Raw genomic sequence first — 25,512 nt, 5'->3', positions numbered from 1 at the left:
CACACACACACACACACACACACACACACACACACACACACACACACACACACACACACACACACACACATAAATAAACATGTGTCCCACCTGGATAAGTGAAGGGCCAGGGTCCATCCACATATCCTATGTACGCTGTGATGCAGATTGCCAGGATGCCGTGCACCAGGGTGACAAGGCGACAGTTCCATTCGCAGCTCCTGGACCCGTTCACAGTGCACAAGATGAAGTAGAACGATGCCCAGCAGAACAAGCACAAGAGTGCACAAACCACGAGCACAGCCATCTTCCCTTCTAAAGACAAAATAAAGAAGGAAAGCTTCCAACAACTAAAAGGAAAGCTGCGGAACTAACTTGTGAACATTTAGCCAACCCTGAATCAGATTACAGGATGAAAAAAAAAGTTGCAAGGAGGCACATCTTCCTCTGTAATATCACTTACAGTAGAAAGAAAGCGAGAAATGCCATTGAAAGAGTCGGACTGTGCCCCCTTTGTAAATGACCAACAATTAGCCTTTGCTTGAACTATAATAGTACTATAGTTGGCTGTCTGCGAGGCTGGTGGGGTGAGAGGGACGTCTCATCTTCTGCTGTGACGTATGTGCTAGGAGGTGAGACCGTGCAGATGGACAGGACCACCCTCCGAAGACAGGAACAAGATGTGCGTTTGACCCTTGAAGWCTTCGAGCCAGTTTCACAACTGGTTGAGAGGTTACTGGGTGCTCGGTCTCAGACGGGTTCCCACGAGGAAGGCAAACTCTTCCAGCACTTAATAAACAAAATATGAGTTGTTTCAAAAAGGAATTGTTATCAAGGGAAGTTTGTTAAACTGCATTAATTCCAACTGCATTAATGAACTCAAATCCTGGCTTTCTTCTAGCTTTCTAAAACTCATCAGTGATAAAACTGAAGTTTTACGTATTGGTACAAAAGCAACATTATCCAAAGCTGACTGTTCTCCCATTTTAGTTGATATTATGTTTCCCCCCTCCCCTCAGATGAGAGTCTGGGTGTCATCTTTGACAGTACTCTATCATTTCAGTCTCACATGAACTCCATCACCAGGTCGGCATATTTCCACCTTCGCAGCYTTAACCGTTTCCGCTCCTCCCTCACCCCTCGTACTGCCGCTATACRTGTTCACAGTCTTGTTACCTCCTGTATTGATTATTGTCATTCTCTTCTCTTTCTTTCTCATAAATCCCTTCATAAACTTCAACTGGTTCAGAACTCTTCAGCTCGTATCATCACTAGAACCCCCTCCTACACATCACCCCTATTCTCTATAAGCCTCACTGGTTACCTGTCAAATTTCATATTGAGTTCAAAATACTTCTGTTCACATTTAAAGCCATTCACAATATTGCCCCCACCATATCTGTCTGAGCTCCTCCATGTTGCCACTCCTTCCCGCTCCCTTAGATCTGCCTCGTCTCTTCATCTCACTGCTCCTCTGGCCCGCCTCACCATTATGGGGAACAGAGCCTTCAGCTGCTCTGCTCCCCGGCTCTGGAGCTCACTGCCCTCTGAAATAAGGACCTCGGACCCTCTTCCCCTTTGTAAAGCCAGCTTAAAGACCCACCTCTTCAGGATCGCTTACCACAGCTGATTTTAAGTTTAAGTTTCATAGTTTGACTTTGTTACTGTTTTTAATGAGTATTTTATGTTTTTATGTGCAAAATTCATTCATTTTATGTTTAATTCTATGTGTTGCCTGTTCAGTGTCCTTGAGTGTTAGAAAGGCGCCAACAAATAAAATGTATTATTATTATTATTATTATTAAACACATTATATTATCAAATCATGTTTTGTCTACTAAATTGTGTGTGTGGGGGTGGGGGGACATGAGGACAAATCAGTTTTCATTTAAAAATCTGGAAGTCATATACTGTGTGATCAGAATACACAGCCTGGTACAAAAAGTAAAAGGATTATTTTTATAGCTGTAAAGCATAGATCAAATGCAACTAAATGCAAGACTTTGTTATTCAGTTTGCATGGTTTGTCAACACTAAAACCCTATGTGCATTGCAAAACTGTSTTATCCACAGTGCAACTGTAAAAATTACTCTTTTTTATTTTATTTAATCTGTGTGCATGTAACTTCATGGCCTGCTGGCTTTAGATGCAAAACGTTCCCATGACAACCAGAAACTGGCTATTGGAAGGATGAATTAAAATTATCTTCTTTGTCTACATGGGTAATTAAAAGAAAGGTAACGTAAATTGGTATATAACAAAAATGCATAAATAGTGCTTATCCACCTGCCAGTTTTTAAGTGTGCTACAACAACAAGCTAACAATCCAAATGCCTTCTGATAGCATAAGCAGGCTAACCAAGCACGCTGAGAATAGATTACACAATGAGAATACCACAATTATTTAAAAAAAAAAAATCTGAAATTATTACCTTAGAAGAAAACATCTGGCTGTTTTTCCCGATTACATCCTGCTCACTAAGTCCTCTGTGTAATAGGCAGGCTACAGTAAGGCTATTTGTCTTCCTTTTTTATTATTATTATTATTTTTTTAGCAGCACCAGTTGGCGACAACAGCCTCCATCAGCATCCTTTGATTCTTCTGCGTTCAAGWCTGTGAAAATTCCCACGTAACTAGCGGTAAAACGAGGATTGTATTGTGACTATATTTTCTACTACGTAGCTAAGAGAATATGTACACTGCACATTTCACGTAAGGCAAAAACACGGTTATGGCAAGCCATTGTAGCATAATTCATTTTAAGATATCTTGAATTGGAATTATGACTGGTCAGAATGTTAATACAGATAATAATATTAACATTCCGGATAGTCAAAATGTAGTTATTCCTAGTCAAAACTCATTTTTAGATATCTAGAATGTAATGACAGTCAGACGGAACTGATTTTATGCTAAAATGGCTTGCCATACTTCGTTGGTCTGGATGTCTTTATAACTCGATTGTAGGAAGAATGTTTTGTAAACAGCGACACCTTGTGGTAAAAAGGAGTTACAACTATTTCAGAAACAAAATGAAAGAGGACAAACTGCTGATTAGCCGACTCTAATTTCCCTCAAGTGGACCAATAAAGCACAAATTGTCCATTTGTACACAAATAGACCTCAACGTATTAAAACAAAAATCAAAATCTTAAAATGTTCTAAATAAAAAACACCAAAAATTAACTGCACAGTGCAAACAAAGACTTTATTGAAACAATTAAAAACAGCTCTAAGTACATTAACCAAATTGCTTCATTTTTTTTCTTTATAGGACATTTTTTAATCTTTTTGTATTATTATTTTTACAACAATTCAAAATTATTTAATAGAAAAATATGTGTAACAAATTAATCTACAATTGATATAACAAAAAAAACATCAGTGGAAATGTTAAGGCACTTGATTATCACAACAGACCACAAATAGGAATATCTTGCTCATTCGGTTCTTATGTTAGCAGGATCTGCTAACACACAAAACAGAAAAAAAAAACTGAGTGTGTCTTGCTGTAGTGTAAGGCCAAGCTGGAGGTAATATAATTTAAAAACCTACTGCAACCTGTTATTGTTACAAAAAAAGACAAAAAGTTATTTTGGTCCCACAAGTCCAAGAAATACTCCTTGCATTATGCATAAAATATTCAAATATTTGATAGACATAAATTATTTAAACAGTATTAACAGACATAAATACAGAAAACATTTGTAGCAGTGGGACGAAACATGAAAGCTATACCTTGGTCAACCAGAAGATGGCAGTATAGATTATTAAAAACAGCAACATGGCAGTGTCCAAAACACGTTTCTAGAAACTGAAACCTTAAGCTCTTATTTTGTATAAAAATCTGATCATTTTGTTTACTTGGCACTTTTTAACATAACAGGAGATACTCCTTACAAATGGGTCGTATCCAAGATAAACTGTCCCATTAGGTACAATCATAATCTTGTTTATCACTGCTGGTTGTACAATGCAATGTTAGAATCACAGACATACAACATGTGAATGAAAAACATGGAGCATTAAAATGTTCTTAAATGAATACTTGACACTGAGGACCTGTGGTGTTATTGTGACAAAAATGTACAAAACCTGTCCTCCACAACCAAAATAAATAAAGCCAGCAGTGGCAAAGCATTTTTTATCCTTACCTGTTTAATTATAAACAAGTTTTGCTGACAAAAGTTTTTTTTCACAGAGCTTTGTACCAAAGATTATTCCACCATCCTTATTTTCCTTCACCCGAATGGAGGATTAGGTTTGTCCAAGTCCAATGAGAAAGTATACGACACTGTTGTTCCACCGCTTTTGTTTAACTCAGCTGAAATCTATTGTGAAGCTATGTGCATACCACAACTTGTTCCAGAGGTCATTGTTGTTGTCATGTGTCACTCTCTCCCAAAATTCCTCAATTCCGAAAAAAAAAAAGGCACAAATGTGGTGGATATTTGGCAAAGTGACATAGAAGCTAAACAACCAAAAAGCTGTGGAGCGACTGTTTCCTCTGCATCTGTCCTCCTTTTGTTTTGGTGTCAGTTGGAACCTGAATACGTTTCTGTTTTAGGATACACTCCCTGCATGAGAAAGGTTAATTTACTGTCATCTGAACCAAAGTTCGGTTTATCAGGAGGAACTGGCCTGGCTGAGCAAAAAAATGTTCTTGAATATCCCGAAAAGGGAAAAATTCTAGGTCTCCTCGTCCCATAGGCAGAGCTGTTTTTGAGGAACGTAGTAGGTAAAATGGTAGCCCTTGCTGCAGCTCTTTATGCCGCACTTGTAGGTGGAGCCTTTGCCCCCGGCGTCCCGGCTGCGGCAGTACTTCAGCAGACAGGGGTACCACTCCAGACGCAGGCTGTATGTGCAGAGACACGGCTGCCACAAGTCTTTAGTGGAGTGGCACGCCTGAAAGCTGGACACCTCCGTCGTTTGAGGCAGCGCTTCAAATACAGAAACGTCCACTCCTGTAACACAAAAATAAGGATCAGGGTTGGCTGTGTTTAAAACAAAAGCACGCCATCGTACAGCTATCTGAACCACCTGCCGTTTGAGTTCACTTAAATAAATACTGTATTAAGCTGAAGAAAACGCTTTAGAAGAATGGAGGGTGGTTCAGTAAAGGAGCTTTGTTATGTTAAAAAGATGGTACTCTGATTCATGTGCAGATAACAATGCTTGGTGAACCATGACCGTCAACATTGTTTTTTCTTTAGAACATAGCCATCAGTGAACAATAGCGCTGCCATATGGATTCTCCTCAGCCTACATAGTCAGGCCTCATCAAGACCACTGCAAACAGCCTCTTACAAACATGTTTAACATCTGAGATAAAGAAAATACACACAGGCGCAATAATATTTGTGATTAATGAGGTTTTTTCTTCATAAAACTAAATAATAAAAAGCTAGGTTATCGATCTGAGTCTGCTAAATGACGATAGCATTTAACAATGTATTGCTTTAAGACGAAAGGTAAAGAAAGTGTCAATGTAACAAAAGAAGAGGAGATACAGTTTTAGAGACAAAGAAAGCACATGATGTGGGATAGAAAACAACAAGAAAAAAAAGAACAAAGCCCATTGTTGCCTGTTTCAGTGATAAACCAAGATCAGGTTACCTTTCTCCAGCCAGTATTTGACGTCTGCCTCCCGGGTGTAAATGGCCTCGTGTGCTTCGCTACACACGTTGCGGACGTGGGAGCTGAGCTGCCAGGCCCGGCTGAGATTCACCGCCGCCGTCATCGCCATCTGCTCCAGTCCTCTCCGCTCCTCAGCCACTCGAATGGCCTGTGGATTTTTCTGAGGGGACAGCGCCAACAGGCAGATTTGCATGACTGAAATCTTGGATAAAATGCAACAGGTGCATACGGTAAAAAAGTAGCAGTAAGTGCATTAATGACAACGTGAGAAGTTACAGGAATGGTGCAAAAAAAATGTGATTGTCTGCCGCGTCCTACCTGTCTGAGGCGAGCCATGGACTCACTGGGGATGATCTCATTGCGGTTGAGGCGAGAGACGAAGCACAGCGCCTGGTACTGGTTCTGCCCCCTTTCCAGCTCGCCGAGGATCAGCGCTCGAAATATCTTCACTTCCTGAAAGAGGCCAGAGAGGACAGATGAGACGTGGATTACAGTGAAGGGGTGCACCAGGCGAGGTTACCATAACTTCCCGCTTAAACGTGCACCTCAAACCCATTAGAACAAATAACTCTTTCCATTGCTTTACTTACATTTCCAGACACTGAGTAATTTAGCATGTGGAGTTCAAAGATGTTTAAACAATCATCTGACTAAAAGTAAAGTTGGGTTTATATTCACTGTGTCCATAAAGCCTCGTTTGACAGTTTGTTGATACTTTTTATTGTCTGCAGGCCTGCTTAGTGTTGCTCCAATGATATTCTGGGTAATTGTACTGTCAAATTAAAGCTGCGGGCCTGTTTATTGGCAAGCTTATCAGAATTTCTTTTTTTTCTGGGAAAAAGTCAGGCACATTTTACCATGCTGTTTTATGTAGGAAAATGTAGATATTAGGAAACCATTGAAAAAAAAAGGTTGGCACATTTGTGAGAGATTTGGCACCAAACCCAAGGCCTAAAGGGTCCCGTTTGTGTGTGTGTGGGGAGCTGCAAAGCATGATGGGAAGTTCAAAACAGTGTGGAGAGCAGAGCTGCAGACCTGTCCTCCTATTCATCAGACAACCCCACCCCCGTCTCTCCTTAGCTTCAGCACTGTCCCAAAACACCCCTCCTCCACTTTTCACACACCCCTCTGAAGCCAACAGGCTGCTGAGGAGCAGCAGTTTAAGGACTTTCTGGAAGGAAACTCGGGGACAGATCAACAGCCCTGAGATAACCCCACCGAGTCCTTCTYAAGCGTTTAAGTTGTGCTTCCTGTCCAGCTAAAGAAACAAAAAGGGAGTAAAACACCAACAAGAAAGCAACACATCCTGCCCCATGAGTATGTAAGCTCCATAGCTTTTAATTGACTAATTTGTAAGATCACCCTCTCTCCATTCTAAGAGCCACTTTTGTCTGTGAGAGGAGTTTTCTGGCAGGAGTACAATACAAACCAGGGGTATTACACAAGACAATCATGCGATATATTTGACCTTTGGAAGGAAAATGTCTGTGCAAATATTGATTGCATCTCTGGGAAGTGCTCTGGGGTTTCACTGAAGAGTCAAAGGAAACAACACAGAGTGAAATTAAAACCCCTTAGCTGGTTTTATTTGGAGATAATAAGAAGACAAAAGCTGGAAAGATGAAAGAGAACGTCAAGGGTAGGGATCGTGTATATCACAGTAAATAATAAAAAGAAAGGAGAGGGAGACGGACCAAGTACCATCACATATGGAGGAGCCGCCGCAGAGGCCACYACTTCCAAGACCTCCCATACTGCTGACACATGGAGCTACACTGTGACACTGGACTGAGGGAGAGCAAAAAGGAAGCAGGTTCGTGTCATCCACATGGATTTACCCCAGGGTTTTCTGAGTAATTAGAGAGAGGCAGGCAAGCTCCACCAACACCAGTTTTGTGGAGCTGACTCTATGGCTAACTGCAGGATTGGAGATCTCTTATCTTTGCCATTGCGTGTCCTGATTAATATTTGTCTACCAAAGATCAAGATACAGCAGCAATTCTATTTCGTAAAAAACATTTATTGACTAGCTGAAGTTGAACCACCTGTAAATAATACCAAATAAAATCAGAAAACAGTGGCTGGACATTTTGAGAGAATATGCTGATTTATTCCAGATAAGATGTAACTTGAGGTTGGGGAACCAGAGGAGTCAGCTGGCTCTGTTGTTTTGTTCATTAGTGTGGCAGTGACAGCTTGTAGATTCATGTCATGTGGGAGTGCCTCACTCTACTGTAGCCAGGGGTAGTTTCTCTATAAATCTTTCCTGCAAGAAAACAGGCAGCACATAGAAGTCTTTTTTACAACTTCTATTTGATGACAATGCGTGACCATCGGAGGGGGCTCGTTTTAAATCGTGTTTGATCCCGGCTTCCTAAAACAACACCACTCTGGTTTTTGGTCTACTTATGTGAAGAAAGACCAAAATGTTTATCAAGTCCTTGGTTAATGTATATACTTTTTGCTGATTAACATTTCAGAGTTTGAGTTTTCTTTTTTTTTTTGTTTGTTTTTGTGAATGACCAGTCTAGACTGTACTTATATGATCTATGAAATAAAACTGTTCATGAAGAAACTAACTCGTCTTTAAAGAACACATACGTATATTGCCTTAAACATTTTCTGTCAAAACTAAAATCATCTTATGATGAAAAATGGTGGAATTAGGGTTGGGTAATATTGACAAAGAATTATCAGGATTAATTGTGGCATTAGGCCGATAGCGATTAATATGAAAATTAATAGATGGCAACTGTACTTGCATGTAGCAAATGTGGTGGCCTTGGTTTGCCTTTTATTTATTTTTTTGCTTTCTTCATACTCTGGTTTATGTCAGTGTTTCAAGAGAGGGTAAGGGTTAGCTGCTCCATGCCACATTCCACCACTGGGCCCATAAGAGCACCTGATAGTGATAGTGTGTCAGACACAAAAATATGTACGTCATCACATGGCACTAACTGTAGTAATTGCAAAGTGGCAACTATTAATTGTTGGCAGTTTTATTGACAATTATTTGCACATGATACAAGTTTTCCTAGATAGAATTAGTTATTTTTGTCAAACCATGAAAGTAACATAAGTAATATTATTAAAATCTGCAATGCCTCGCAAAATGTGTTGCAAATGACTCAACTACAACCATATCAAAGTTTATTTTAGTATCTGTAATACTGACTGAGTTACAGCTATTTTGTTGGTAAAATCAGTTCACTTTGAGGGCCATTTAAAATTGGTTTTACTCCTAATAATGGTTTGCATATGTGTATCCATGTGTATTGCAGATGTAATGTAATGATTACTTTGAGTTTCATTACATCTCATTCAGTGGTTTGAGATAATTTGCTAGCAGAGTTTTAAAGTTAATGGCAAGTTTTTCTCACAGTCAGTCATCGCGCAAGTATGTGTTGTCTCAACCACACTAAATTTTAGCTAAATGTCTTTAAAACTGAGTTACAACTACTTTTATAGTTAATTGCAGTTAATTTCAGTGCCTTGTTAATTTGCCAGATTTACCTTTATAAATCATTGATTGTTTGGATAAAAAATATCAGTAAAATATATCATACAGGGGACGAACACAGTGATATTTGAGAAGTGAAATGAAGTTTATATCATTTACAGAAAGTGTGCAATAATTGGTTAAACAAAATTAGATGCATAAGTTTGGGCACTGCTGTCATTTTATTGATTTCAAAACATTTAGAACTGATTATTGGAACTCAAATTTGGTTTGGTAAGTTCAGTGACCCTTTACCTCCACACACGGTGACTCCAATWATGAGAAAGGGTAATTAAGGGGGGCAATTGTAAGTTTTTCTCCTCTTTGCATCTTCTCTGAAGAGTGGCAGCATGGGAGTCTCAAAACAACTTTCAAATGAGCTGAAAACAAAGCTTGTTCACCATCATGGTTTAGGGGAAGGATACAGAAAGCTATCTCAGAGATTTCAGCTTTCAGTCTCCACTYTGAGAAACGTTGTGAGAAAATGGAGGACCACAGGCACAGTTRAAGTCAAGGATCCAAGTGGCAGACCAAGAAAAATCTCCAATAAACAGAAGRGAAGGATGTTGAGAACAGTCAGAGTCAACCCACAGACCAGCACCAAAGACCTACAACATTCTTACTGCTGATGGAGTCACTGTGCATTTTTCAACTATTCAGCACTTTACACAAGGAGATGCTGTATGGGAGAGTTATGCAGAGGAAAACTTTTCTCCGCCCACATCACAAACAGAGCTGCTTGAGGTATGCTAAAGCACATTTGGACAAGCCAGCTTCATTTTGGAATAAGGTGCTGTGGACTGATGAAACTAAAATAGTTATTTGGGCAGAACAAGGGCCATTATGCATAGAGGAAAAAGAACACAGCACTCCAAGAAAAACACCTGCTACCTACAGTAAAGTGTGGTGGTGGTTCCATCATGCTGTGGGGCTGTGTGGCCAGTACAGCGACTGGGAATCTTGTTAAAGTTGAGGGACGCATGGATTCCAATCAATATCAGCAGATTCTGGATTTCAATGTCCAGGAATCAGTGACAAAGCTGAAGCTGCTGAAGTCGGGGCTGCATCTTCCAACAAGACAARGACCCTAAACGGTGCTCAAAATCTACTAATGCATTCATGCAGAGGAACAAGTACAACGTTGTGGAATGGCCATCTCAGTCTCCAGACCTGAATACTATTGAAAATCTGTGGTGTCACTTAAAGAGAGCTGTCTGTGGTTGGAAATCATCAAACCTGAATGAACTAGAGATGTTTTGTAAAGAAGAGTGGTCTAAAATACCTTCAGCAACAATCTAGACTCTCATTAGAAGCTACAGAAAGCATTTAGAGGCTGTTATTTCTGCGAAAGGAGGATCTACTAAATACTGAGTTAAGGTTTTTATTTGGTGCCCAAATTTATGCACCTGCCTAATTTTGTTTAACCAATTATTGCATACTTTCTGTAAATCATATAAACTTCATTTCACTTCTCAAATATCACTGTGTTCAACCCCTATATGATATATTTTACTGATTTTTGTCATCCAAACAATCAATGATTTATAAAGGTAAATCAGGAAAATTAACAAGGCTGCCCAAACTTTCGCACCCCACTATGTGTAAACGTACGTGTGATTACTTAAGAGTTTTAAAAATCCATTGAATGGTTTGTGAGATATTTTGCAAATAAAATGCACACATCCATGCACATATTCACATGGAGAGAGACTTGGGCAAAAACATTACATTGCAATTCATTTATACTAAAACATCAGGGTTTCTGCTACAAAACACACAGCACCTTCAATATTTCAAAAGTATTTCAAATTTCAGTTGGACACCCAACAGGACATTATTTTACTTCACATCAATTAAATAAGCTCAGGTCCAGGAAAAGGGAACCAGAGGTGTGTGGATCTTGTTTATACAGTCATGGGAAAAAGGAAAAACATTTGTTTGAAAGATTAAGAGATGTACAAACCAAGACAAACAAATTTATCTGGTTCTTATCAGGTCATAAATTTAGCCCGATAGAACCTCACAGAAACACCTACTCTTCCTTCMGACTGGTTTCTTAAAAAGGAATATGCAGCAACAGTGAACACAAAATTTTGATTCTAGCTAAATTAAATAGGGAAAAAAGCAGCCAGGTGGTCCTTATCAAATGCAGGCATTCACTGATGCTCAGCAAGTGTGAGCACCTTCACAAGAGCAAAGTTTTGGCATTTGGCAGTGTGTGATTTTACATCAGCAATGATCTCACTGAAGCTACTGTTGCTGCCTGCCAATCTGAGAAGAGTGATAAAATATTTTTTAAGCAACTTAAAGTCCAGCAACAGTGAGAAATTAGTCACAAGTGAAAAACATTCAAGGCAGCTGCCAAACATACAGTACCAGAAGTGAGTGTCCAAGCTTGAATTGCACTAATTACAGACTATGTGAATGTGTTTGCATGAAGCATTACTGGCTAAATAAAATAAATTAATAAATTATTTGTGGCTGGTGCTGTAAATTTAGGTGACCAGGCAAGAAAATGCTATCAGCATTGCAGAAAAATTCCCACGCCACTGTTCAAAAAACTAGGTTTAATAGTAGCCACAGTATTAAATGAAAATATCTAACCAGTGTTGACATTTTGATAGCTTTATTTGTCAAAGTTATATCTAAAAGCCAACAGAAATAATAATTACGTAATTTCCACAWCTTCCATCCAGACAGAAGCTGTTGGATTAGAGTGTTTGCTTGGACAAGACTCAACTCTCCTCCGGCAGCATGAAAACTGGCACTGTGTACACGAGCTCATTTGTACAGACACACTCAAGGTGTAACYAAAGAAAACACAGCAAAGGACGTTGAAGGAGCCATACCAACACCTGTGGGTATGATGACAAGCCGTGTCCAAAGACCAAAAGAAAGTGAGTAATGAGGTAAATGACTAAACAGCTCTTTAAATATCAAAAACCATTTTATACTGCAGTGAATATGGATGCACTGAGATCCATCAATAGTTGTTTAATAATCGCACTGCAGCCACCTGAATCATGATCAAATCACACCCCTACAACAATGTACAAATTTAGCTGCAAGTCTTCCAAAGCATTCAGTGTCAGTGTATACAGTAAGTGCATTTAAACAGTTGTTGCTTCATTGTCTTTTCAGCTGACCTGTGTATTACTTTCACACACTACTCCAAATTTAGGTTACCTTTAAATGCATCTGGTCTCAATACTCAGACAAGAAGAAGCACCATCTGCTTTTCTTAATGTGTTGGAAAGAAAAGCCATCAATTTTCCTGTACCACGTCCTGACTCCTGTACACTGTAGACACATGCTCCCGTGTAAAGTTTTCCTCACATTTCCAGCTGTGAGAGCACATTTCCGGCATAAAAATCTCCAGCTGTAAAAAATATGTGAAAAACAACTGCAGAAGAAAAAAAGAAAGAKAGAAATGGGCCCGTTTTGTCACAGAGTCTTCTAAATCTATTTATTTAAAATGGAGGTCTGAATCTTGATTTTGTTTCACCTGTTCTTATAGATGTACAACAGGTCAATTAGTTCATCAGCAAATATCCAACATAGACAGAAGCAATCCGAAGAAAGATGAAGACCACTGTTACATTTAGAGTTGTTCCTTCAATAAGTGGAGCTCACATGGGGAACATAAAGTCACCCCCTAATTACTGCATTTCCACCGACCTAAAAAATTAAAGGTTTGCAGACAAACGTCAGAGAAAATCACCAGGTATGGACATTAGGAATTAAAAGAAAAACTTTGGTCTGTCTTGAAAAAGCGACTCAACGCCATAATCAAAGGATAGCACGGCCTTGAGTCTACCCCCCCTTCCCGACCAGAGCTGTTTAAATGTCAGCATGGCTATAAATATTCCACACAAGTACACATTTTGTAATGTTGCTTTCTTACAGCTAGAACTCAATGCACTTGTAGACAAACTAACACTGGCAAACAGCCAAACAGAAGTCTATTTATGCACCATGACAAGCGGGACACAGTGAGACCTGTTAAACAGAAGGGAAAAAACTGGGGGTAGTTTCATTATTGGTTGCCATTGGTGGGTCAGATTATTTAAGAGGTGAACAAAACCAATTCACACACTCAAAGGGTACCATTTACAACATTTGTCCACCACTGCAAAGCAGATAGACATGTACTGTTAAAAACAAAGATAAGTGCATATATATATATATAATTTTATTTATTTTTTGCCAACCTAACATTAGATCCAACTTGCAAAAGATGAATCGTCAAACAGACACAAATGTTCAAAAACCCACACAAACACAGAGAGCCAGTAGCTGCCCCTTGTGCAGAGGTTTCTTCCTGTTTTAAATCCCCTCTAAGACCCTTGTTGATAAGGCTGAAAGCTGGCTGGAAAAAGGCTGCTGGTCTACCAAAATAATGAGCCATTTTGGATCAGCGTTGGACACTGAAGGCATTTTATGACTGAACTAATCTTTGAACAAAGTTAGGCAAACTGGAAACTCGAGAAATATTTTTGATAACATTTTTAATAACGTTTTTCTTTATTAACTATTGACCAGACTGTCAAGCCAACAGCTAGTTCGAGCTGGGCCATGACAAAAGTAGATTTTTATTGTGATTAGAGCTCATCAGTTGGGTCAAAATAATAAAACTTTGTATACCTATTCAAAAAGTACCACAATAGGTAGAAGTGTTTTAACCTTTCTACACAACCCCATTAAATAAATCTAAATCCTCACTTTAAATCAACTTTGTACAAGATTAAAGTTGGTCGTATTGTCCTCATTTGTGTCAAAGTGATGAATTGTTATGTTTGCTGTAACCATACTGAGCCAGGCTTAATGGATGTAAAAGAAAAAAAACAAAGGATTTACCTTGTTTGGTAAGGAGGGAGTTTGACTTGGAGTAAAAAAAAAAAAAAGGGGGGGGGGGGTCAAAAATCCCAGGTGTGGGCTGGGATTAAAGATCAGCTCGGGAGACCAAGGCTGAGACACAAGCAGACAAAAGGAGCAGGAGCAAAACCGCTGAGCTAAGAAATGCTTGAGTTGAAGTTAATTACAGATGCTCCAAAGGAAGGAATGTGGAGTCACATTTAGGGCTGGTCACACCTGGCTGCCCAACGAATGAACCAATTAGTAAACAGAGTCAGTGAATGGACAATCAAAACACTGGAGGCCGTAAAAAGAAAACTGCTCCCCTTCGGCTCCTCTCCTGAGTACAACAACACGTTGCTTTTGCGATGGATGTTGTGTTAATATAAACTCAAAAAGACAGCCAAAAAACATTTCACGTACGGTTTTAAACTTTGCAAAATCTGCACAGACCGCCGCAAGGGAAGTATGCACTCATTTGCACACAATCTGGATACAATTAACCAAACAACCAAACAGTTTATGAAAACTGTGCACAGGAAATTAGGGGGAGGCAAGTGAGTGCTAACAGGAAAGGAAATGAGGCAGATAGATAGGGGATAAACAGTGAAGTTCTGTTCTAAATCTAAATGTTGTCATATATTGTTAAATAAAAGGCACGAAGACAAAAATAATTTTTTAGTAAAAGTAAACAAACAGTATTAAAAGTGGAATTGAATTATGACTTACTAAAAGTAAGTCTTCAAAGCATTAAATACAAACTTCCTCAGAAACTTTAATTTGAAAAATACCATTAACCATATTTAATTTGTAGATCTTCTTTATCTTTCCACAACAAAACACAATTTAAACGATTTTTTTTCTAACCTGATGTATTGCCGTACCACGTGTAAACACTTAGCTTCAAGGCATAACCTCTGATTGAACTGTCACTAAAGTAAAACACAAGAAATAAATGAGACTAAAACTGACCAGACTGCGCAACCCAATATGGGCTATAACTCAGACAAAGGGGACATTTTGGGACACTGAGTACAAAACAGATCAGAAGCTTTGGCACATTAAACCTTTTGTTAACGTTAGTTGTTGCCAAGTGCATTTCTAAAACCTCAGAGGTTGTTAGGAAAGATTACAGACATGCACACACACTGCAAGCCACAACTGCTGACTCTTTGTCCATCAAAGGTCAACATCAATGAACCAAGCAATCCACTGTCTCTCATCACTAAACAAACTTCAAAAAAATATATAAAATAAAACAAGTATCTTTTTCTGTGCTGGTCTCTGTACTTGTAGAGATGGAAAGTCATGTTTTACTTCTTTGTTTTGTTTTTTTCCCAACAGCATAATTGATGAACATCTGGCCAATTGGTGGGAGGGGAAACAAAGGATAAAGACACCAACTGGAGCAAAAAAAAAAAAAACGTGAGAGGCCAAAGGGCAGCCACGTGGGACTGGCTACAACAAGGCCCATGAAAGATGGTACTTTACAATGATTTGGTCTGCAGGGAACAAAGGCTGACCAGGAAAAACACTTCAGGTTAATCTTTAAAACTTCCCACATCCTGAACAAACTGCAATAAAAAGTAAATAAGGTACGATCAGACGTAGCACAAAATCAAGGTGTTTAAATGGAAAATAAAAATAAACTCAAACAAGTAGTTGCTTGTCACTGAAAACTTATTACAAAGTGAAGACACTTAGAAGATGACATCCTCCAAGTTACATATAAACGTAAACGACAGTAAACCTAAAGAGTTTACTTCATATTTACCTTCCCTATCTGCCGAAAGTACACATGGCTTACACACTGGCGTATTTAAAGTACTAGACTAGTTTTGAAATCAGTTTGTCTGATGAATACATTTAAGTGAATCAGTGATGACTCACTGTCACATTTTGCAACAGTAGTGTGGGAAACTTTTCTACACTATAGACCTGAATCTAAAGTATTTCCTGGAACAGGTGACACTTAACAGCAAAAAGTACTTTGACAAGTTTGAGCAAGTGACAAAATGGGATGGTATTTTAGTACGTAGCAAGGTGTGGCAATACAAAAGGATAATTCTACTGACTTGCAACTGATGCGTAGTCTGCAACCAGAGGGGGGGACAGATGATTGCATCTTTTGGCAAGTGCCAGCAATTGTAGCACACTAATATGGACCAAAGAGATCCAAATCCAGCAGCATAAAATATCAAAATCACGAATGATCGTCAGAGAAAAGAACTATATGTATTTAATCCAGGAGACCTATAGACACACAAACTAACTTGCCCCACAACTTTCAGTATGCAGCAAGGGTGTGTAAAAAAATTTGATTCATTTTTGCACAAAGTTTGTTGGGTGTGCCTATTATGTCTCTGTGCTTTGAATATGCCTGCATTATTTTCTACAGTGAACTATCCTGGGGGCAAAACAGCCCATTAATGAAACACAAGTCACATTTAGAGAGGAAATGCAAATTTACGAAACAGCTAAAAAKCCCACGCTGCAGTAAGATTTGTATACTTGGGCCTGGTTAATGCAGGTCTTTTAGGTAACTTTTCTGTTGCATTTCGACCATTTGTGTACACATAAGCTGATGTTTTCTCTGACAAGTTTTTTTTTTTTTTGGTCTCGAAAGGCATTTTTCCATTGTAAAGCCTGGCCTGGCTACAGTTGAAAAAAAACGTTACAGTTGCTGAAAAAGGTTCATGTAAAGACAAAAAACCTGTACAATAGGTTGCCCTGAGGTCCAGGCCTCCCTTGCAAAAAAGATCTGTGATCCCAATGGGACTTGCATGGTTAAATAACAGTAAAAAAACAAAAATACTCTCATCTGCATGACATAACCCCTATGGTCAGAAAACCAATCAATGAGCAACGGTAGCCAACATCAAATTGGGCAAGGCAGGTTGGCCCAGATAATACCAATGGTCTCAGGGTTCTAGAAAGCGGGGTGGAAAGAGCTAATGCAAAGATACAGAACCTAGGTTTGAAGCCAGGCCAGCCTGGAAAAAAGGCCTGGAGTGGAGGTATTTGGAAACACCATGCATTGTATTAAGGAAATTTGAAGTCCCACATGAACACATTAACTATGTCAGGTAACAGTGTTTGTACTACTCCCCCTTTATCAATGTGTAGGAGCAACTCAACCTCATCCCTGATCCAAAGTTCATGTATTCATCATTTTGGATTTAACTGTTTTCATTCTCGAGAATGAAGTGTCTGTGTGCACGTGTGTTGTTGAAATGCAAAAATCCCAACACAGCTTGTGACCTGGCATCAAAACTACAGCAGATTCAACAAGAACAGCAATATTGTGTAAACATGTAACTTTTTCCCACAATCAGCATCAGAGGATCTCTAATGTTTCCAGAATTCTTTTAGTACCATAATAATGTGAGACTGTGTTGAGTGGCCTTCAGTTGTTAGTTGATTCATCAGCACAATAAAAGGTCATACATACAACAACTGCCTTGATGGGGCTCACCCAAACATCTTCCCAGCAAAGGAGGAACAGCTCACACAAATCTTTATAAAAGCCTCAGACATGTGACTCTTAGAAAAAAAAAGTTAAATGGATGCTCTGTTCTCAAAAGACAATGTTAAGCATTTTCCCTACATTTTTGGGCTTTTTTTGTGAAAACTGTAGCTAGATGGTTCAGAACTGTATCAAAAAATGTTCATGCTGTAGGGGTCACCTCGAGTGAAGAAACAAGATTTACTGCCTCGAAGCAGGCCTCGCACAGGCCTGACAAGAGGACAGGAACTCTATCACAAACTGAATTCTATTTAGGCCATGACAGGTCATTCTAACAGTGGAAGAGAACCCCTCAGTTCTCTTAATCAGATAATGGACAGAACAATCTCTTCTGTTCGTGATTCATTTGTTGTTTAACTAAGAATGTTTATGCATTTGTTAAATCATGATAATAACTGTCACAGGAAAAGTGGAACCACTTATTTACTTTTATCGTYCCTTAAAGATTTATAATGGTATTAAAAAAAATCACCGAGAATCTGATTACAATGTTTTCATTGTGTTTTTATGTAAATCCCTGTTTTTATTTTACTGTGAACACAGTAATATAATTGTGGATTTTTCTTGAGAAAATCTTTCATGTATCTGGACTAACAGAAGGTTCAGAACTGATTATAAAACAGAAATGTTAATTAATCATCATAAATGTTTTGCAGTGATTTCTCTTAGTCTATCACAAGAAAGCTGAAAAGAGGTTATCATATCATGTTGTTGAACAACCACAGAATTTTAACCTTGGGCTGGCGCCGGCTGGCAAATCTTTATCTTTCTTTCTCTGACTCGTCTCTAAGCCTGAGGGTGGAACCAAAGTTTGTCCGTTTCTTTTACTAACCCGGACGGCTTTGAGCGACACACTCTTCTTCCTGATTCCAACCTAGGAAGACAGCTGGGATTCTCTCTGGAGAAACCTCAGTTTTGGCTTAAAGTCGAATCCCATGAGCTAATTAGGGAAGACTTCACAGCCAGGGACCCGGCACGCCTGCCGGTGGTCTCAACCCGAGGCCGAGCCTCTAAGTGTGTTTTTAACTCCTGAGGGGAGATTTTATTTTGGAAGGAGGAACTGGATACGGCTTGAATTTTTCTGGCTTGGACTGAAACAGACGAAAGTTACCTGAAAAAACACCTGTTCACCAATGACCGATAAGCGGACCGACATCAGTTCCCTGACTGATCGGAGGCAAGCCAGTTCCTACCCCGAGGGTGCCTTAAGAAGCCATCATCAGGTAAAAGCTGATGTGTTCAGAGTGACGTGTCATGTGGAACCTGAGCTTAGAAAAGACGTGCAGTTCCGGTTGACCCACACTTTGATAAAAGTAAAAGTCGTAGTAACATACTAAGCTTACTTTCCTCCTTTCCTTGTTCTTAATTTGCCAGAACTTAAGCTAAAAGTGCCAGTAAAATTGTTTGGTTGTTAACATCAGAACTGACGTTTTACTGTTCTACATAAGTAATCTGAGTTGGTGTGAATTGAAATTCGGACATGGGTTTTATCTCATTTAACTCTGACGCTTTTTATAGGAATGACCACAATCAAGTGTAACTTATGATCTGTTCAACTTGTGTAAATAAATGATTGCATAGTCTTTTATGAATCAACTTGAACTTGTCTGAACATTCACTTATTGTGTCACTTCACTTCGCACAGTCAAGATATTAACAAGTAACCTTGGTAAAAGTTTCCTCATAACCTTGTGTATGAGAGATGTGGGAAAAGCTTAATTCACCTTAAACTCACTCTTACAATGCAAACAAAAAACCTTTAATATTCATTCAAATCAGCTTTGCCATGGCTCTTCAAATGTTAAATAAATTCCATTTTAAAATAAAAACCAAATATATGGAATATATGTTTTAAAGAAGTAGGATTTGCATTTTTAAAAATGTGTCCAAGAAACAAAACTTTTTCCAGGTGTTAACTCAGTAAGAATCTTGAAGTCATTCACATTCCAACCCATTAGTTGGAAATGAAAGCAAAGCACATGGAGTACAAAATGACTTTATAAGATTATTATTATTGAATCTTCAACAAAGACTCAACATCTGGAAATATCAAAACAATCCTTTTAGTATGTTGAACACCTCCATAAATTATCTGCAGAGTATGTTTTCTGTTCCTCTTCCGGACTTGGTTTCTCTTCTATTTTAAATTTTCTCTGATAATGAAAAAAAGTGGCCAAACTAAACTCTACTGAAGTCATCCAAAAAACAGTTTCAGTTCATAGCCACTACAGTAACATAGAATAACTCATTTAAAGTCACCAACCTGTAGAGTAATAGCTGCAATTTTATATAAATGACAGGTGACTCAGGTGTGACTACAGGAGGTTGATATAGTTGAAATTAGATGTTCACAAACACTGTATACAAAAATACACACTCAGAATTTCTTCCTCGTATCTTGGTTGTTTTCCTTCTATATTCTTATGATGTCACACCAAACACGTGTTTGAGGTGTGCCTTCCGTTGTATCAATAGGTGTGCCTTTAATTAACTCAAATGCTGTCACTTAATTTATCAATAGCTTTCAAAGCTATACATCATCATCTGGGATTTCTCAAATTGTTTAAAAGCACAGTACTCTGTTGTCTCGTTAATTATTCCACTTCTGGTAAACCCTACTAATAGTAATAATATTTACTTAGGGCAACATTTTTTTCTGGGCTACAACAGTTGAACACTCAAAATTGTGAGAAAATTACAAAAAATTGGCTTTTTTTTTTTGTTGCTGCCTCACTGTATTTTGAGCATTTGCACACATTAGGACTGGGTATCACCTAGGCATGGCAGTTAAATACAAATTTCAATACAGAGTTCATGATGCAATGTAATTCTCAATAAAGTGCAGCTCAGTTTGATTTTGATACTTATTACTTATTGCTCAATACCACTGACTTGACACCCTGACTTGACAAAACCAGCAAATTATTAAAAAATCTATACAATAATAAAAACCAAAATGTGCTAGACATCTGCTTTTAAGGATGAAGGTGCTTCCAGAATTCTGCTGGCCATTTTCTTTACTCCTCGAGCTCACTTGCAGCTTGCTGTTCCTTGCCCTGAACAGGAATCACACATCAGGGGAAAAATCAGTACAATACCAGTTTTAAAAATATCAATATCAATTGATATATCAATTTTTATGCGGAGCTCTGGCAAACGTGATCGGTGGGCCATGCAGCTCAGTTTTGAGCAATCAACCATTGCCTTTTTCTTGTACACAAATCGCAAATATGCATTTTAGGCAATGCCCATCATTTCTTCACACACCTTTGCCAACTTAGACAACCCTACYGCTATGATTTATTCTAATGGAGAACACTTTTGAAATGAAAATAGGCAGATTTGGACATGTTTTTTTAATTTAATGATCATCATCAGTGTGGTTTTTAGTCCAGGATATTCAAGGCTGCATCCTCCCATGTTTTCTGTCATAAGTGAGCTCCGGGCAGCTGTCAAAATACAGSTGTAGTGTTCAAAACTTACAAACGGAAAACTTAAGAGAAGTTGTAAGCACACACGACAACTGACTATTTTGAGAAAAACTCAGTTGCACAAACCTTTTGACTGTGTGAGTGTGCTCAACCGTCAACCAACAAAGCTATAATCCAGGACCCCTTTGAATGTTTCAAGACATTTTGGGGACTCCCTCAAGGACAACTTCAACTAGTCAAAAGTTTATTGTAGAGATGTCCCGATCCAGATTTTTTGGCTCCTGATACAATCKGATTTTTTTAATGATTAGTCTTTGCGACACCGATCCAATACTGATCAGATAGCTTTATTTCTTTCCAAGTGACAAGGTTGGTAGTATTAAAGCGAGCCCTGCTGTTCCCACCACGAGAAACATCCAGTTTGCAGATTTTGCAAGTTGCAGTTTCAGCATCATTGTTTTCCATTGAAAAGTGTTCCCACACTGTGGACATGGTTGCACACTTGTGTGCGTCTTGACTTCTTAATGGCAGTTGTAAAGCATGATGATGCTGAAAACTGTTGTGGAAACTGGATCGGCCCGATCACATGACTAAATCCGATTCCACATGATTTTCAAAATAAATGGCCATATCTGCCACCGATACCAATACTGAGTATCTGATCGGGACATCCCCAGTTTATTGAGACACCATCTATACATGAAGTTGCTTAAATGCTCCCCACAATAATGTTTTGAACTAGTTTAGCAACCTAAAACATTAAGTTACAGGAAAACTTGTTGCATCACTTTATACAAAAAAWAATTAAATAACTGATCCTCAGTGGCTTCAGATTTAAAGACAATGGTATCCAGATGGTGAGTTTTGTRAAACGACACAGAGATGCTGTGAGCTGGCTCAACCACACCATCATCCTTTCCACATGTCAGGAAAAAGATTTAAAAAAATGCTTTCAGAGTTAATTTGCAGCTGACAATTCTTGAATCATCGCATGATGGAAGCCTTCAACAATCTTAGTTTCATTTACCACTTTGGACTTTTATTGCCACATATTTACTGTCTGTTTCTGATCCAAAGATTGGTTTTGTGCCATGTTGTTAAATAATAATAAGAAATATATATAATTTGATCCAAAATATACAGAAACCTGTTCCTTCTTCATGACACACTGGCTGTAAAGCAATGTTAAAACTCTGTTTTACATTCCTAGTGAAACACACACATCCCATTCATCTCCACTGTATATTTATGTCAGCTGGAAAAGGCAGCTCATCCAACTTTCCATAAATTTTGGAGATACTGCACAAGAGCTGAATGGAAACCACATGCAGGAGGAGACAGAGAAGAGGACAGAGTAAGAGGGGGGAAGAAAAAGATGCAGACCTACAACTGAACAGATAAATCAGCCAGCGGAAAAGTAAGGGGATCTGAGAAGTTTTATTGGCTTTATMCATATAAACAAAACCACATGGATGCAGATGTGTTTGTGGGCGTCTTCAATGGTGGGGGGGTGCAGTGACACCAAAGCAACAAAGAACTGCTTGCAGCTCAAAGATAAACTGTTTGTCACCAGTGATCGGAGGTGACGGCCTTCCCTTTCAATGCCAAATTAGCCGTCTTGGTTAGCGAACCAGACGTGCAGATGAATAAAAGGTCAGACATGCCCATTTAATCCCTGGTAAATCTCCCCCCTTCACATCTCYCCAACCCCGTCAGCTTCTGTGTGGGACGGCAACCATCACAGACACATGCCTTTCCTCTGTGKGCCCACCTCCCCCTTTTGTAAAAAAKSSCSKRTTTRCCRRCCKYSSYYGGGYYGMTTTTTCTTTTTARGCATCTCTGGGTTGTCAAAAARGTTCCCCCCATATCTCCGAAACAATCACGGCTGCAGCGCTGGACCAAGGCAGGACCCTTGATCAGATGGTCTTCTTTTAGAGGAACGCTAAATGCAGCCACTTGTGATCCCCTCTGGACTGGACCCATCAGCTGCAGGGGTTTGTGGGGGCGTCCACATCTAAAGGAGCAACAGATGTCTTGGGTCTCTGTGAATCAAGCTTTGAGGGAGAAAGATGAATGAAAAGTGTCTACAAGCTTATAAGTGATTTACAGGAAGGGGTTGCTGAAGGGGGGTGATTCCTTTGAAACACTTTGAGGAGGAGGGGGAAAGATGATGGTGCTTGAAATCTTGATTGATTTCAGCCTGTGGAGATTTGAGGCTGATCTCATGAAAAAAAAAAAACAATCACAACAGGAAATGTGGAAAGATGCCAAGGTATAGGTCAAAGTCTCTTATTAAGAACGTTTAATCAGATTTAGTCCCAATGGGGTAATGAGGAGAAATTCCAATAGGAGCTAAATTAAATGAGTTTTCCAAAGTAAAAGCAGGGGTCTTTAATTAGTTTGGAAAAACATGTGGACTAACTTTAATAACAGCCACGAGGCACTCTTTAGACATAATTAAACTTTTAATATAGTACTTAAAGACCCAGCTTATAGGAGACCTCCAGGAGACTTCCAGGGTATAATTTAGGAACCATAAAGTCGATTTTTATGTGTCAGAAAGTTCTAGTTGAGGGAAAGCAAACTTTCAGAACCCAAACCTGAGCTTAGTTTAGTCTTAACGAGAGAAGTTTCACAGAAACAAGACAGCAGAACCACCTCTCACCTGTTTAAAGTCCGCCACGAAGGTGATGAGGGTCCCGTCTCCCTGCTTGAACTCGAGCGATATCGAGTCCCTGTCGCTGTCCGCCTCCAACACCTCCTCGGTCACCAGCCCGTCCGAGAGCCGGACCCGAACCCTCAGCTCCGACCCGAGTCCCACGGCGACCAGCAGCACCAGCAGCAGGGCAGCGAAACGGGCCAGAGTCCGAACCCGAGCCGCAAACATCCCCGAAGACGCAAAACTGAACGCGACAGAATCCAGGAACGCAAGTTCATATCCGAGTCGCGAAACTTTAGCTCTTTGCTGGCGTTTGTTTCGTTTTTGAGTTTTTTCCCGTCATTTTCAAAGCAGCGGGGGAGGGTTTACAGGTCACTCCTGCTCCATGTGTGTGCCCAGAACTGCGAATACAAGTCATGGATATCAAGCCGCTACAATTTTTTTTTTCTTTTTTTTTACTTCTGGTAACCTTCCATTGAAAAAAAAGAAAAACGTCTCGCGCTCCGCTCCGGTGCAGCTGCTGTTGTTGCGCACTTCGGCTCACAAAAACACTCTACCAGCAGAGTCCCGTGCTGCTGCTCCTCGTTTGTGTTGATACCTCTGCTGGAATTCACGCAGCACCGTCACTTCCTATCGGACGGTATCCCACCGCATCACGCCGCCTGCCCTCGCAACTTTCTGCACTGCATGAGAGCTGTGGTGTTGGTAGTAAACTCTTAAAGCCATACCAACCCCTGAAAACTCTGCCCATCCCCCTAAAGGTCTCGTGTGATCCTCATGCTGGCCTAATAATAATAATAATAATAATACCCCAACAATTAGAACAAATGTGCCGCTTTGTGCGGGGATAAATAAACACTGAGCAGCAGCTGGCTCCAATAGGTCCTGAAAAGTTTTTCTTTTTAGGTTGGGTTTTGTGGAAAATAGTAACAGTTATTATCTTACRTGTTGTAGATAGTTTGGAGAAACAAAAAGCTTGTTTCACAAAAAATAGTTCACCATGTCCCGCATCGCTGTGAGCTTTCAGAGATGAAGCGAGCACAGCAGAACCAAAAGAGCAAAACTCAGAGCACAACGCATTACATGTGTGTCCGAAGTCTGACCTGTATTGCTTTCGAAACAGGACAGCTAAATGTCTTTGTGGCCAACCAGTTTGTGAACTACATTCAAATTTGATGCYCGTCATCATCAATCTTCCCTCACAAAGGTGTATTAGAGGTTTATCCTCCTCCTTGGTCTATTAAAAAGAAATGTCAGAGGTTTTGGCTTAAGCCTTGAGTTTAATTCTGACCGGATTGATGCAATAACAGTTAGTCTGAACCACTGGCATATATTATAGCACTGAACCCATAGAATGGTAGATCAACTGTCACCACATTATTTTGTTGGGAATTAAAGCCAGCAGAACCTGAAACAATTAGGATATTAAATGTTCATAACTTTTCCATAAAACACTGCAGCTATTTAATTAAATGAACGACTGTTGCATTATGGATTCTGCCAATCTTGGACTGATGGAAAACAACCCTCAAATAATCTATATACTGTATATGATCTAAAAGGTAACACTTTTATTGCTTATGTTGTTATGTTTTTATAAGGATAATTTGTGACTTTTATGTATTATTTTGTTTGTGTGTATTTGTAGCACTAAATGTTTTTAGACTGTTGCTTAAAGGCACAGTGTGTAGAATTTGTTGTTTTCAGCAACATCTAGTGGTTGAGTCATCATCCTCCCTGGTCCTCCCCCCACCCCCACTCCCCGTTTCCAAACGCGAAGGAGTTGCTACGGTGTCTCTCAAGTGTCAAAAACCTTTGATAATTCCAACTGCGATGTCTACCAGCAGCTTCAGGGCTAGTGATGTTTCAAGTTGTAAGATTATGAGCTTTAATAAGTAAAATTATCCCAGCTACAATGACAGACA

The 25,512-nt window shown here is 39.3% G+C and overlaps 2 protein-coding genes across 3 annotated transcripts in view; both read right to left on the bottom strand.

Annotated features, from left to right (window-relative positions):
* tlcd5a (TLC domain containing 5a) overlaps positions 1-2,639 on the bottom strand; it is a 4,845-nt gene extending 2,206 nt beyond the window's left edge. Inside the window, exons 1-2 of one of the 2 annotated variants that reach the window (XM_014005274.1) lie at positions 2,413-2,639; positions 91-768 (exon numbers count right to left, since the gene is read on the bottom strand). In XM_014005274.1, coding sequence (XP_013860728.1) covers positions 91-286 — 196 coding nt within the window. In that variant the 5' untranslated portion in view covers positions 287-768; positions 2,413-2,639. The remainder of the gene's footprint in view (positions 1-90; positions 769-2,412) is intronic. The other variant, XM_014005273.1, reaches the window with a different exon arrangement.
* A 524-nt stretch (positions 2,640-3,163) lies between these two features.
* On the bottom strand, positions 3,164-24,291 carry oafa (OAF homolog a (Drosophila)). The gene is made up of 4 exons (XM_014005272.1): positions 23,594-24,291; positions 5,937-6,071; positions 5,598-5,778; positions 3,164-4,945 (listed from the first exon to the last, which is right to left on the bottom strand). The coding sequence occupies exons 1-4, from the start codon at positions 23,813-23,815 to the stop codon at positions 4,671-4,673; spliced, it is 813 nt and encodes a 270-aa protein (XP_013860726.1). The 5' UTR covers positions 23,816-24,291; the 3' UTR covers positions 3,164-4,670.
* Between the last annotated feature and the right edge of the window lie 1,221 nt (positions 24,292-25,512).

This window comes from Austrofundulus limnaeus, unplaced genomic scaffold, assembly GCF_001266775.1.
Source record: "Austrofundulus limnaeus strain Quisiro unplaced genomic scaffold, Austrofundulus_limnaeus-1.0 Scaffold29, whole genome shotgun sequence".
NCBI classification, from domain to species: domain Eukaryota; kingdom Metazoa; phylum Chordata; class Actinopteri; order Cyprinodontiformes; family Rivulidae; genus Austrofundulus; species Austrofundulus limnaeus.
This window is presented reverse-complemented; position numbering and strand designations above follow the sequence as displayed.